Source organism: Oxyura jamaicensis, chromosome 19 (genome assembly GCF_011077185.1).
Source record: "Oxyura jamaicensis isolate SHBP4307 breed ruddy duck chromosome 19, BPBGC_Ojam_1.0, whole genome shotgun sequence".
NCBI classification, from domain to species: Eukaryota; Metazoa; Chordata; class Aves; order Anseriformes; family Anatidae; genus Oxyura; species Oxyura jamaicensis.
Genome location: NC_048911.1, coordinates 943,849 through 959,309, shown reverse-complemented (window position 1 = coordinate 959,309; position 15,461 = coordinate 943,849). Strand labels below are relative to the sequence as shown.

The 15,461-nt window shown below is 45.6% G+C and overlaps 1 protein-coding gene across 1 annotated transcript in view; it reads right to left on the bottom strand.

The window, feature by feature from the left end:
- Positions 1 to 15,461, bottom strand: part of LOC118176263 (S-adenosyl-L-methionine-dependent tRNA 4-demethylwyosine synthase TYW1-like) — a 94,782-nt gene that overhangs the window by 26,060 nt on the left and 53,261 nt on the right. Inside the window, exon 13 of the mRNA XM_035343175.1 lies at positions 11,784 to 11,919. Coding sequence (XP_035199066.1) covers positions 11,784 to 11,919 — 136 coding nt within the window. The remainder of the gene's footprint in view (positions 1 to 11,783; positions 11,920 to 15,461) is intronic.

Below are 15,461 nucleotides of genomic sequence, written 5' to 3'. Positions count from 1 at the left end.
AGAACATGATAGTTGGACTTCCGTTTTGCCTTTTTTTTTTTTTTTTTTTTTTTTTACCATTTTTAAATTAAAAAAGGTAAAAGAAAAATATCTGATTTTTAAAAAAAAAAAAAAAAAAAAAAACAGCTTTTATTGAATAGCTTTGAAATTCTTCCTGGAAATCAAAAGCAGGTCCCGAAGTGATACAAGCACTAATTCCTAAGCCAGGAACGCCCTGCAGCCTGCACACAGTCCTGCTGACGCACTGAGCACAAGTATAAACAATCCAGACTGGAAATCAGGGCGAAAAACCAGATTTCATTCTTTTACCTTCCTGAATCAGCTTCTTAAGCCACATTCTCCTTTCCATAACCATTATTCCTGTACGTGCCACCTATTGTTTATCATCTACTTTACTGCTTCATACTTCAGTAATAATTTACCCATTTTAGTTAAATATCTCCAGAAACAAGCCAAAGTGCGGTAACATCTCTGTTCCGAAGCCTGAACATATTTTAAGTAGATCAGAGCCATAACTGCTGCTTATCCATTTTCCACAGACTTGCTTTTAATGTACCTGCTCCTGTAAGTCACCAAGAACAATATTCTCCTGATTAATTACTGCTTTTTGTCATATCTAGAGGAACTTGAAGGAATTATCATGTAAAATTCATACCCAGGGAAAGAAAAAACTCCAGTGCAATACAATTTAAAATAAAACAGCATCAGAAGAGACCGTATCAAATCATCAGCAAAAAAACACTTCAAGCTTGCTGTTAAACAGACCACACAGCCTGCAATATTTCATTTCCTCAGGGAAAGAGCATGTTTAACAATGAACAGACAGAAAAAGCATTAGCACAAGTCTGGTAGGGCTCACACCAAACCCTCCACAAAAGCGTTGTTGCAACCAAAGCCAGGCTGAAGCCTCAGCTGAAAACACGCAGGCAGTACTGAAAGAGCCCATCACAGCCCTTCCTGGGATGAAATGCTCAGCGATGCTCCAAGTTTGTGCCCAGGTCCTGCTGACTTTGAAAGGACTTCAGCCAGCAGCTTGACAGGGGACGCTGCTGGGAGAGCTCCCAAATATAGGCGAGATCGGGACCTTTCTGCACGGGCAGCTTCCAATTAACGCGGCGGCAGCCCCACGGGTCGCGGCAGCAGCTGCCGTCGCAGCAGGGGGGGGACAGGAGCTGGGCCCAGCGCCGGCTGCTGCTCCTCACACAGCACGAAGCGCAGACAAGCACAGGAGCCTGGCCAGCATCTGACCTGCTCAGCCCCTCACCTCCTGCCCTTCTGCACAGTGACCTGGGCACCAAAGAGGTGAGGAACCCAAGGAACCAATGACCTGCTCTGGGCTGACCTTAAAAGTGCTCTGTTCAACTCGAGCCGGCACCTCCGCATTCACTTAGTGTGCAAGGATGGGGTTGATTCTTGGTCTGTTCACACGTGGGGAAAAGAGCCATTTGGACTCAGCCTGTGATAGGGAAAGGCTGAAATGACCCCCAGGACACCCCACAGCCTCCTTTCATTTTATGTCCCCAAAAGAGGGCACGGGTCCTGGCTACAGCTCCGCACCACCACTCCCCTCGGGCACCTGGACCCAACGCCGCAGCCTGGGCTGCGTGGCCACAGGTGCGGGCCGGCTGCTGCTGCTGCTGCTCATGCGGCAGTCCCGGGGGGCACCACTTCAACGCACAGCTGTAGCCCTGGCAGCCTAAGGGAGTCAAGAAGAGGACAACATTAAAAGCAACTACAGGCAAGGAGGAAAGTTTGCCCCGCATAGGAACATGAAAAATATCTTAACACACAGCCAGGGGAACTTAAACTTGAATGGCACTGATCTGCACAAAGAAAGCAAGGGGTAAGAGCAGTTTAAAAGAGTCCAACTTTAGCCAAATGCTTCTGGCCAAAGAATAAAACTGAACATGCACCAGAATCTCTTCGGATCCAACGGAAGAACCCAATCTCCCCGATGTCAGCTGCCAGGTGCTCGGTATTTTTAAGTCATCCCAGCAGTTATTTATACATACAGCCAAAGACTTGGATGCTTCATTACGGACCTCTGTAGTTGGAAATCTCAGCCAGGAAAACAACATCCCACTGAAATTTTGCAGGGCTCTAACGGAATATTCCTCAAAATCAGTGCTTTTGCTCAGCAACAGGGGACACAGGGAAGAATAAACTGCATTTTAACTAATCCTGTAATAACAATGCTTTAAATCAGCAATTGGAGGATAACAGAAAAATGGAGACATTGTGTCTGTGAGGCAGAAAGAGAATTCGTGCTCTGACAAAAGATCAGCACTGCCACAGGTACAACTCAGGCAGCGATGCAGATGTGAAGCCCGCTTGAATGACGGCACACCACGCTGCCACGGGGAACACAGGCTTGGCCGAGGCCGGAGAAGGGCTATTGTGCTTAAGACAATAAACTGACATTTGCTATCACAGAAAACAACAAACCAGCCATGCAACTTCAAGAGTAAAGTGATGAAAGCAGAGATTAATCTGCCATAAAAACATAATTACCTCATTAAAAATCACTCTCACAGTTTGCGAAGCAAAGAATAATATTTTTCTTCTGGGTTTTGTCCAACTCACCTAAAAATAGAAATGAAAGCCCCACCATAATTTGCTGAAAATCCTGCCCATTTCATTAAACACAGAACAATACAAGTGAGGAGTCTGAAGTAAAATTTCTTACTGGTGAAGCAATCCTTGCAAGACTACTGCTCGTGTAAAGCCCTAACTCAGGAGTTTATCATCTGGAATACCAAAAACCATGCAAAAGTGAATGGGCTTTAAGCATTTTAGCTGCCCATCTTATTGGGTAGTCAAGATCCAGCAGGAGCTGGGGAACGAGAGCACTCCTGCATGGTGCTAGGACAGAGCGAGATGCGCCAGGAGGTGACGTGTCCAGAGGACATGCCCCAGCTGAGCACCCAAGGAACAACGTTCTGCATGGGCAGGTTTGTGAAAGCAGCCCCTCACTGCACCTAGACGATGCTCTGCAATGCACGTGGGGAGATGAACGCTGCTGCAGAACCGGGGCTGCCAGCAACCCCCATCCCAGCACATCTCACTAGCACTTACCTGAGTACTCAGGGGCAGCGCCGGGAGCCTTTTATCAGCTCCTGCAGGCTTTGTATCTGGATCTCAGCTTTGAACAATTAGCCTCCGAGCTTTAGCCTTGAGGAGCTGGACTCCTCTCAGTTCCCACTGATTTACAGGATTACTCCCTACAGATACACTGTTTGTAGGATATCGCCACTGCAGAGCACGGCGCTACCCGAACTCTTCAGGCCCTGCCCTATCTAGTCCCACCCGTGGAACAAGCTGAGCCCCCAGCTGCCCGGGTCTCGCAGCCCCCAGTAAGCCAGCACCACGGCGCGCACAGCAGAGGCTGGCAGACTGCAGGCTGGCAGCGAGCAAAGCAAGCAGCACTTCTGCTTGCAAAGAAGCTGCCGCTGCTTTTCTGTGCGGCACTCCAGTCCCGCAGCTGCATGAAGATACATCCCGCCATCCACTGCAGCATGCCACCTCTCCCGTCTCGGCATGACAAAACCACTGCAAGCTCTCTCACGTCCCACGATGTGATGACCATCAGACTGCGCCGCTGATTCGGGCTGCTTATAGCTGCTAGGGTATAAACATCCTCTACATGCACCATCTCTGAGGAAGACAGCTTTGGGCAAGCACAAGGTTCGTCTCTTCTCAGCCCCGCTGGTATGCTTGATGTGCTCTCAAGCATGGAGACACAGGCACAGAGCAACTGGGCGTCTCTGAAAACTACTGGGTGGGATGCTCCTGGAGCATCATGCGGAACATGAGAGCTCTCATTTGCTGCCATGCAGCATCCTGCTGTCCCCAGCTCGCTGGAAGGGCAGTACTGCTACATCACATCTCCCAGTTCCCTCTGCATGTACAACCGCAAGTAATACATGAAAATGAAGTAGTTAAAAAAGAATCAGGGATTTGCTCAGTTGACAGGAGCTGGGTGGAGAAGGAAAGAACACCTTAAATTATAGGGGCAACCCAAAGCCACAGCAAATCAGGGGCCAAATACACATCCCATTCCTGCAGGGCAGAGGGGGAAACACCTGGCTTCACAAACCTGCCTGAATGCAAGCCTCAGGCACGAGGCACCGTGCATTGCCACTGATTAGCACCATCCTCACATAGATTCACCAAGGCACACATTCAGCTGTTAATTTACCCACCTTTTACAACTGCAACGTGTCCTGGGAGCTTAAACAAAAATGGCAACTTTCTCCTTGAGTGACTGCCTAGCACAGATAGAGCCTTTGGTAGGAACACATCCCAGCCAACTGGATGAAGATGCTATGCTAAGTATTCTTTACCACAGATAACAGAAAAACAGCTTACCCAAACCTTGCATGCTTCAAAGGTATCTGTTAGTCTGAGATACATATTTCATAATGATGTTGTTTTTTAAAAATCACAAAAAAGGGTTAAAGTCAGCGTCTCTGAATGTAACTTCCACCCCCACTGGAGGCTCCTGCCCTCAGGGGTACGTGGTTCAACGTTACCGGAAGCTCCAACATCAAACCATGGAGTGGTTTGGGTTGGAAGGAACCTTACAGACCATCCAGTTCCAACCCCCTGCCATGGGCAGGGACACCTTCTACCAGATCAGGTTGCCCAAAGCTCCATCCAGCCTGGCCTTGAACATTTCCAGGGATGGGGCATCCATATCAAAATAAAGCTTTCTAAAACTGAGACCTGGTGTTTAAGGCATCCTTAAGGATCTTTGCATTTTCACAGAAAGCTGGACTCTTCAGAAGAGACCTACAGAGAAATAAGGCTCTTCAAGATAGAGGAACAATTTCAACACACAAGCCAGAATGAGCCAAACGCAGTGAAGCAGATGCACAATTTTACAGGTCTGCGAACAGCTGCATTAACACTTGGGATCATCAGCTCTTCAACTCCAGGGCTCATCACCACTTACATTCTCTACGTTACTCTGTTTTTACAACTAATGGCTAGAGATGATTTACAGTGCATCTAATACCAGATCATCCAGCAAAGATTTATAAGGACCCAAGTGCTCTTCTGGGATAATAAGAAAGGGAGGACCCCCCTCCCCCCCCCCAAAAAAAATCACTATTCAGTACAGCAACTGCACCTATTGCACTTTGAAATGGCTTCTCTCAAAACTGTTCAACTAAGTTCACTCATCCCAAAGGCCTTAGCTGCATGAGAAATGAGAAATAAATCACCTTTGATATACCAATTTGCTTTGACCTTTTACTAATTACCAGCTTTCTGTATTTAAGTATGTACAAGACAATAAATTCCCCAAATTTATCTAAAAGACACAAACAGCAATTCAGCAGTTTCAGAGGAGATTCTGAATCCACGTGGTATAATTCCTGCACTTCTTAGATTGGCAAATCTAACGGCACTTTTGTCCAAGGAGAAAGTGCAGAACTTGGCTCTCGAGCACAGGACTTGCAAGTCAACAAGGCTCCAGATGGGTTTTTCAGTACCGGTGGAAATGAGGGATGGGGCACATGGTTCAGGAGGTCACAGACCACCTCCCTGATCACAGCCATCGTTTGTGATAGCTCTGCCACCACCTACTTGCCACAGGATCCTGCCCTAAAAGAGAGCTGGAGGAAGAGGCTAGGTGCTCCTCCTTGGTTTCAGCCCAGCACTGTCACTGCGGGTTGAGCCGAGTGCTCCGGTGTCACCCCGAGGTGGAGGAAGAGCCTTCCCAGATGCTGCTCCACCAGGGGACGCGTGGCCCCAGACAGCCCTGGGAAAGGAATTCTGTCTGTCACTGCAGTACTTCTGCAAGCCTTGGTCACCTGAACACAGCTGTAGCACTCCATCCACTATAGCTTGTGAGAGGGTTTCTTACCCTCTCTAAAGGAATCCACCGCCTGTTTTTATTCACCTGGCGTGGGGTCTGTGGCTATGCTCCCTCTCATTCTGAGGAGCACACCAGCTACCACATTCCTACAGAATCCATTTTTTTTAAATTTCCATCAATTTTACACTCTGAGAAAATAGATCAGTCTTGCAGATGCTTTGTCAACTCATCTTCCCTGAAATGTCAAATGAATAGATTCAATGAACCAAATAAACACTTCTCATCTGAACCATCATGCTAGAGCCATTGATACTCGGTCAGTGAGAAGAGAAATTCACAGCTAATGCATTTAGCAGAATGGAATATTATACAGTGCTCTGCACAATCCCAGTCCATGGCACTTGGCCCAGTAGCTTTAACTTTATAGGTTTAAGTAAAAACATGCTTTCAAATAAACTACAGATATAAATTTCTTTTGCCTAGTTGCCACACGCAGAATTTTAGATCCACTCTCTCCTTAAGATTCCACAAAAACACACCCGTGCTCTCTTCCTCTCAGGGTGCCCTTGCATGAAGACCATTGCTCTGCTCCACAACCAGAGAACAAAAGAGGAAAACGGGCAGCCGCGAGCTCTGGCTCCCAGAGCAGCCATTCCTTAGTGGTTGTTGAACCAGGTTCTCTAAAAATCCAGTGTCTCTCACAGTGTCTAGGAAGGGGCTCACGGCAAGAGACAGACCACATTTAATTGAAGGGAGGGACAGTGAATGCTTCCAATGAAAGCCTTAGCAGCAGCAGTAGATAAGCCGAACGGTGTGTGCTAGCCAAGAGGGAAACAGAAGGGTGAACTTGGAGGAGGAGAGCCCTCTGTTTCTCCCATTTACACTTCAGAAGTCAAAGCCCACCTCTCCTTTCCCACTTCTCGGGGAGGTGCCTCCCGCAGGCAGGAGGTGGCTGCAGCCCCCCTGTGGCTCCAGCAGCCCCGCAGCCCGGCTGCCCACAGCCCCACACGGTGAGCAAGGAGGGGACGGGTGTGGAGAGGGGGCAAAGCGCTGGGGAACAAGTGGAACGGCTGCCCCGGTAGGCCAGAGACACCTTGCTTCTCAGCCAGACTCGCTATCCTGTCTTCTTAAGGCACAGCAACAACCAGCACCTCGGAATATTGGATCGTCTTTGATTATGAAGTGTGTTTATGAACATTTTTCCCCTTTTCTTGCCTGTAAGCGAACCGATAGATACTGGAACAGACAGCAGAAATAAGATTTCACTCCCTCTGATGCCAAGAATCTTGCTGAAGCCTCATTTGGATTGCTGCTTGCTCTAAGCTAAGCTGAAAGGAGATGATGTATTTCAGAAACCATAACTTAATATCGTACCTTTGCAACGTATCGTATTGCATTTCAGAAGGCTTACACCAGAAGTCTCATTAGCAAAACTATTAAAACAAGCACACAGCTGGTAGAGAGCATTTTCTGTGCAGAAGAGTCAAATACTTCTAAATTTATAGTGGCAAAATTGATTACCGATTCTAACATCTGCTAGAAATTTTACATTTAAATTCTCCTCAAAAAGTCACTTAACTCAGAAACAGACGGGGCTCTACAAACCAGTCCCTCCCCCCAGCAACCACATAAATAATCTCCATGCAAATCAAATGTGCTCTTCTCATAAAAGAAATCATTACTGTCATATACTACACAACGATCACTGCATCACGCTTCAGATGCAGCTCAATGTATTTACACTATGTTTGTAACCACACAGAAGCCAAGGGTAACTCTGAGGAAAGAATCATACTGGAAAAGAGCAAAGGAAACAGCAACAGATGCAAGACTGAAAACATTTAAATATGCAAGTTGGTGTCATCGCTGAGAAATGCAGAAGGAACTACCTGTAAGTAATGTGCCAACACCGACCTGGGAGGCGGTAACACGAGACGTTTCATATTTCATGCCTTTATCTGGACAAACCACCTCTATCACCTTATGCCAAGGGGAAAGAGCCACAGGCACTGAAGTCCTTGGAAAGCCAACATCCTGTCAAATATGTGATAACCTGGGACAAGCAGAGCTAAGAGTTTTAATTTTTTTGGTCCTTTTTAGTGGGAGGAAAAAAGAGACCTTTGCTGTACCTCACCCACTGAGCCATGACCCTGTTTCTCTATGAAATCTTAATTCCTCTGAAGAAGGAAAAAATGAAGGCAAGGTTTTACCCAAGACTTAAAGCAAGAGTTGTGTATGATGTATAAAGACACTGAACTCCGGAAAGCACCAATAAACCACTTCTTTTGCTTTTTGTGACCCTCCAGGAAGGACAGGAAAGGTAAGGTTCTGCTTCATCATCAGTTCCCGCAGTGCCATAACACCTATTAACCTGAAGGGTTTTTTCCCGTTTGCTTTGTGCATGGCTCCAATCTGTTTCAGAGAACATTGGCACCTGTCCCCTGAAAGCTACAGCAGTTCAGCAGTGCCTACTTGGTGCCTGGCAGCACAGCAAGTTCTGAGGTACAGCGCGCTGAGCCGACTGGACAGGATTTATCATGATTAAGTCAAGAAGACACGGACAGAAGAGGTGACACCACGTCAAGGGTGGAAGAGTGCTCCTCAGAGCACCTGAGCACCAACAAGGAGCATTCCCCCAGTGCTCGAACCCAGTGTCCAAACAGTAGCAGGCACCTGCTTCAAAGGTTATCTTGTGTTCCCAAACTCACAGAAATTGAAAAACGCTCAGAGATGGTGAGATGTAATGCTGAACCACAAAGCAGGGCACATCCCGCTGCTATGCCCATCACCAATTTTTCTCCAGTTATTTTCAGAGCACTTGGGTAGAAATCTATAAGCACTTTTGCAATACTGGGTCACTGCATTTCCACTTCATGTACCAGCAACACGGTGGTTTGCATTTGTCTCAGTCAACGTCCCTATTGCTTGGGAAAACACCTGGTGATTTATGACCAGCAAGATAACAGTTCTCAAGTCTTGCTCAACCTACAGAATCTGTTGGAGTAACACTGAGGGAAACAGAGCACAAAGTCAGAAAAGCAAAATGGATCATAGGTCTGCTGGTGTTTCAGAGCTCGCAATGTCAACTCCATGTTCTCGTCGTCAGGCAACACGTTGGTTAAAGGTATTTTTGGAAAAAAAAAAAAAAAGCATCAGCTTGATAAGAAAATTATGAGGTATGGAAAATCTATTTTTTCCCCTCCTGAGCTTCTGGACATTTGAAATTAATTTGCACCTCATTTCTCATTTGGACACTGCATTATGAAAAAGCAATGGCTGGAAGAAATTCCTACCACTGGAAGACACAGACTTCTCATCCCTAGGAGAGAAGGATTCACGTTCTCAGTGCTTCTTCCAAATGCTTGGTCCATCAAGTCGGGTCACCTCTCGGTTGTTCTGATGAACTAAAGGCTGTCAGAGGATGAGTCTATGAGGCTTCCCAAATGTGACGTTCAGAAAGGGCATATTCTAAATTGCACACAGCACCTTTCCTCTTCCTCTCAATTTGATCTGGAGGATGGAAGACACGATGAGAAACAAACGGAGCCTTCTGGGAGTCCACCTGCCATTTAACAAATTCCTCTCTCAAGAAACACTTCTCAGCATAGCAAACTCAACACAAAGACCATCTAAATGAGAATTCCTCTGGAAAGGGTAACACTTGAACCATACAGCAGGGGTTTCTTCCTGTTTGTTGCAGAAAGAAATATCACAAATCTTTTTTTTTTTTATTCCTGAACTTCCCTTGCAAACGCTGTAGCAACTAATCACTAACACGTTGCATGATGCTGTGAAAGCACCCTGGGAACAATGCATTATTAAATTCACTCCTGTCTCTAGCTGCCCATCCCTGCAGCACCAAGCACACAGCCACAGGACGGCCTGGTTCTCTACCTGCCGGTGGGCATCCTGCAAGCAGGAGCAGCACGTGCCGAAAACAGCAGCAAGCATAGCAAGGTACAACCATTTTGTTGGTTTTGTTTTTTTTTTCTTCCTTCCATACTCCCTTTGCCCATTTCTATTTATTTTTTAAAATGCGCCCAGATCAAGCCTATCAGGGATTCTTATTAGCAGTGACTCATATCAGCTGCAACGCCAGCTTGTCTCAGTCTCAGGAGAATTAAATTGAATAAACCTGCATGGTTTGTCAGGCTGTGTGAAAATATTGGACTTGTATTTTATTTCCAGATATATTAGCATCACTTTCCCAACACAATGCATCAGCACTTCACCATCCACTCTGAAATAGAAGCTGTATTTCTCAGGAATATCAGCAGGTGCATTAGCTTTCAGCACCCCTCATTCATCACAGTCCTAAGGAAGGTGCTTAAAATCACATGTGAACACCGAGCAGTGCACTTGGAAGGAAAACAGTTGCCTCCACCCAGAAGCAGCTCAAGATATTTTTTTTAGGTGCCACAGCCACATGTAACATTAAATGAAAAACTTATGAGCAGCAACTTCCTTGAGACTTCTTGCTGCTGCCTGTGTGTGATGATGCAATGTGCAGCTGAGCAGGGGCTGCCAGAACAGTGCGTTACCCATTGGAGCAACTATTAATTGGCTCCTGTGTTATCAGTGTTTCAAGGACCCTTCAAAGTGCAGTTGTTTTTAGGAGAAAATGCACCTGCCAGCTGAGCTTTTTTTCTTCTTCTCACCTTGACCAGGGTATTTTTAGCATCATGGACAGACTTGCCAGTACTTCCACATCCAGTTCTTTGCAAGGAAATTTCTGAAAACACACAGCAATGAACAAACCATATCTACCAGGGCCAAGAGAGACAGGAGAGCAAAAATCAGCTTCCCAAAAGACTTCTCCAGTATTTTTGCTTTCCGTAGTTTAGTTCCCCTTCTTTTTCAAAAGCCTCTTCCACTCAGAGTGCTTAATGATAAAGTTTGTACTCAATTTCAGTCAGCTCAGTATTCGGCCTGAGATTTTGCTCAACACGATCAGCTGGCACTTAAAAACAGCTTGATAAAGCTACCCACATGCCTTTGCAGAAGAAAGTGTCACTCAATTACACTGAGTCTCCTGGATCTCCTAACGTAAGCATATTTGGCAGAAAATGGTCCAACATTGTCATCTCAGAAGGCAGTAAATTTGGTTCAAATGAAACAGTCTCTTGCCTGTTCATCTCAGCAGGTAACATGCAAACTTCTGCCAAAACAGTAAATAGCCGTACTTGTTTCCACCAGAGTGCAGTATCAGTAAACAAGAGAGGAAAGGCATTCATGAAGCACTTTTCTTACTAATTCATGTGATGCTGAGACCAAGAGTGATTCATTAATCGCTATTAAAAACACTTCACACGGTGGACTGAATTTTGAGACAGCAGCAGACACAAGCCCATGTTCTCAGGTCCCCATTCAGCTGTCTTGGACAGGCACAAAACACTGACAGTGCAAAGGAACACCCTTCGAACTATGCTCAAATACACTATTTCGACTAAATCTTTCAGATGTTAGCAGATGTGCTTAGAACTATGTAGCAAGAGGGCAAGTAGATCTAGGAATCTCCAGCACACAAATTACGACCTTTATGTACTTCAATTTCAAGGGAGCCTTTGAGAATCAGTGCTGAGTACTGTGTGGATTTACAATTCTTCCTAGGCTTCCCTGAATTTTTAGTCTTTTCAGCAGCCATCAGTGTCCATGTTCCATTATGAAACCTATTACCTTACAAACTCATCGCTTATCTTCACATCTTATATTCATTATCTTAAACTTACAAAGTTTACTGTCCCATTTGACACGTTCTCCTCTCCTAGTTATGGAATTTCTTCTCACATAGAAAACTGATCAACCATGCTGGAGTTTTGTATCTTATACATCTTATGTGCAAAACATGCTGCTAACAGACCGCAGAGTGGGTTCTGGGTGTATCTTACACCCCTCCGTCCTCCATTTTTGTCCCAGGCAGGTAACACGCAGAAGGAAGGAAAAAATATTCTCAACTGGGTACCTTTTCAGATAAGGCCTTTAAACTGTCTAGAAACCTCTGCCAGAAATCCTTGAAGAGGGGTCGGTCAATTCTCTTCAGGCTCTCTTTGGTGCTGGCATCCACGCTGACATACAGCTGTGTTACTGGCTCGAGGTTCCTTGGTAATAAAAAGAAGGGGATTGTTACTTTCAGATATTACCCTTAACTGAAGGTGGGCGTTCTTACCAAGGCATATATAAAAATATAGCACCTCCCAACAAGCTGCTCTGCTGGTCCAGCAGCAACAGGAGCTACCCTGTATCCGTAGGGAAGCTCTCAAGGTTCAGCATTTCACCACTGCCACATGACCAGTCTTACCAGTAAGATGTTACAATTTTCTTTCAGCCCATAGTATACCCCAAAGATAAGAGTATCACATACAAAGGACATTTTGGTTATCTTTTCCTCACTGAGCTGGAACATGCTTCACTCCAGCATAGCTGTGAAACACTCAGAAACGTTTCCGGTTGCAGGCTGCCACGGGTTCATGCGAGGCGCTGACTCCTCTTCACACCACAGCCCACATGGGTGAAAGCCATGAAGCTCAGCCCCTTCCCCTGACCTGCTCTTCACCCTGGCCCATGGAAAAGTAAACCTGGCCCATGGAAAAGTAAACCCATTCAACAAAAATGCAACCTTAATTCTGCCATTTCTACTGCTGGACACGCTGAACTTACCTGATTTGCAGCTGGCATCATCTATCAAATAATGTTTTGAAGGAAAATCAAAGCTGTTAAAAAAAACGAAGTGCCACCCCCTCCCCCAGTGTTCCCCTTCCACTTCCAGGACTCTTATTTCATATAAAGAGCATCTGGTTACACAGTGCTGGTGAATGCAGCATCTGGGAGCCCAACACAGGTAACTTCTAAATGATGAAACCTCCCCTGCCCTGCAAAGAGCCTAATCCATTCCCTAAATCCCAAGGGTATAACAGAGAATGAGCCACGATGAAGTCTATTAAGCAAAGGGATAATGAAGGACAAAAAAAGGAGCAAACTAAAGCGAGCTCCCTTGCCACAGAGAACTGATAAAGGCAGCAGGTGTCACACAGTTCATTCCTCCGCTGTCCGCAGGGAGACAAAATGACAGCCTCCAGTGCACCGTGCGACTCCAGCTCTTAGCAGCTTTAGGACAACACTTGGCAAGTGGGTTTTTTGTTTGTGTGTGTGTGCGTGTGTGTGTGTGTGTGTGTGTGTGTGTGTGTCTGAAGGCTGTTAATGAGCAGACTATAGTCCCAGATTGATTTGGTCCTTTAGAAGATGAGAACAAATTAGAAGCTATTGTTCAGCTGCCAAATGACGCCACCTAAAAATACACCAAAGTCCCTCACCCTCCCCAGAGGTGACAGGATGACAAGAACTGTCCTGAACAAGACCTAGCAGAGCTGTTAGCAGCCAGAAGATCCAATTACTCGACATGAACACCCAACCTATCCAAACATACCTTCTCAGTATGTATTTAGACAAAAGACTGAAATAGCCCAGAGCAAATATAACATTTTTGGTTAAAAAACCTGTTTTGCAATTAAGCTTGTCTGGACTGCCAGCCCAAAGCTGCAAGCTCCAGAAATGACCAAATGTTCTAGCCACGAGTGGACTGAAGTATTCAGATACAAAGCACATAGCCAAAATACTTCTTGTCTTTCCTTAAAGCTCATTTGCCTAATTAGGAGATCCCCCTGAAGATGGAGCAAGTGGTTTTTCAAAACACGAGCTGAGAAAATCATCTCTTCTAGGGATCTGAATCCTAAGGACAGGCAAAAGGCAGCAGACCCAGCACTGGAGAAAGCCAGGTAACTTCTTGATCTCTCTTAATCTCTCCTTAAGAGATGCCAGCAAGTGATTTCTGCCCCAAATTGCTGCAAACCGGAGCTGCCCACAGAGCTCTGCCATGGCCGGGAACCAGCATGACCTCCTGCACACTGTCGCCAAAGGAGGGACAAGGTAAAAGGGAAACCAGGGGTGCAGCCATCACCAGGGAGAAACGGCACAAACTGATCTTCCCTGAACACAACTGGATTTCAAATTTAGTTGCACACTACTAGGATAGGTTTTTGAAAGCTTCTCCTTAATTTTGGGTTATAGTTTGCAAACTACCACAACTGAAGACAGCTGAGATCCCATCCAGGAGACCAAACTGAAATTCATGGCATTTACTGTGTGTAAGATGAACTCATGCAGAAATCACAGCTGAGTTGTGTAGCAATAAACTGACTTCAGACCACCAGCCATGGGGTGATTTTACAAGCAAGAAAAACGACACAACCTGCTTAATGATACAAAAACCCAGAAACAACAATAGAATAAGGAAATGCTCATTTTTGTGAGCAATAATGAGCATCTGCTCATTATTATTGATGCTCATAAATGCAAACATAGATGTGAGGGTTCTTGTTCACAGGCAATAATCAGAAACAAGAAAAGAGGACAAGGGCCAGGTAGCTGTTCAATGAGCTCACACGCAATAAAATCGCTTTCGCTTTATGAAAAAGTGTTTGTCTGGAGGCAGACAAAGCTGCAGCCCAAACACAAAAGGAGGAGGAAGGCACAGGCAGCACCATGCTGGAGACCCACAGGGTGCCCCCAAAGCCAAAGAACACCCCAGGCATGCTCTGAGTTTGTGTGCTGGATGCCAGAGATCAGGCTGCCTATTTTACGACCAGCTTTTAGACTATAGCTTCCCTCTTCTGACAATAGAAAAATGAACTTGGGAACTTGGTGCATACTTCAGTTCTTGTATTATGCAAGTCATTTGCTTTGATTAACCAAAGATCAGCTGTAACTTTTAACAACAGCAAGACTAGCATTTTATCACTTTTTTGTTTCTTTTTAACAACATTCAGCAGATCCTAAGAGATCAGCTTCAAAATATAGTATGCTCTCCTTTTAAAATGCTATTTTTAGGAAGGAGCAATTTCTGTCTATCAGGCACATAATACATGACTTAAAGTAACTTGATTACACAATTATTCAATCATTTGGAATGCCTTTGTAGTGTATAATTACTCACTCAAAAATTGCATGCCCTTCCCCCCCCCACTGCCATATTCAGACCACGAAAAGGAAGTAAAAAGGAAGCTCTCTCAGAAAGCACTAATATGGAAAGGCATTGAACTGAAATAAGCTGAGCAACATACCAAAACCACCCCGCACACAGCTGCACTAACTTGCTCCACTAACTCCAGGGATGGACTTTGTCAGCATTGTTAGCTGGTGGTGTTCAAATCAGTTCCCAACAACCTTGCAGCTCACACTGCTGTGCAGAGCAAGGGCACTAACTATGTTTCCTTGCTATATTCCTTATTTTTGTTAAACGTCACCTGGTTGCTAAAAAACGTCAGAATCAGCAGTGCTTTGTATTTGTAAAAACTCTCTTGGAGTTCATTGAATTGCTGTGTGAATGTTTAGCCCAAGTCCCTCTGGGAGGGAGATAGCACCTACGGCTTCTGCAGACAAGGCTAACGTATTGCTGTGCTTCTCCCCTGCTCTCACACTGTGCTCTGGGTCCTGCTGCAGAGGCTGGCCCATACAGACCTTGGGTTTGAGCCATTTCGGCTGTTCATAAGGCAGAGTCAGAGCAGAGGTCAGACTGCAAGGGAAGCAGACAAACCAGACAGACAGTTTGGGTTCAGCCTCCTGCTCTAGCTGTCAAACACTCACA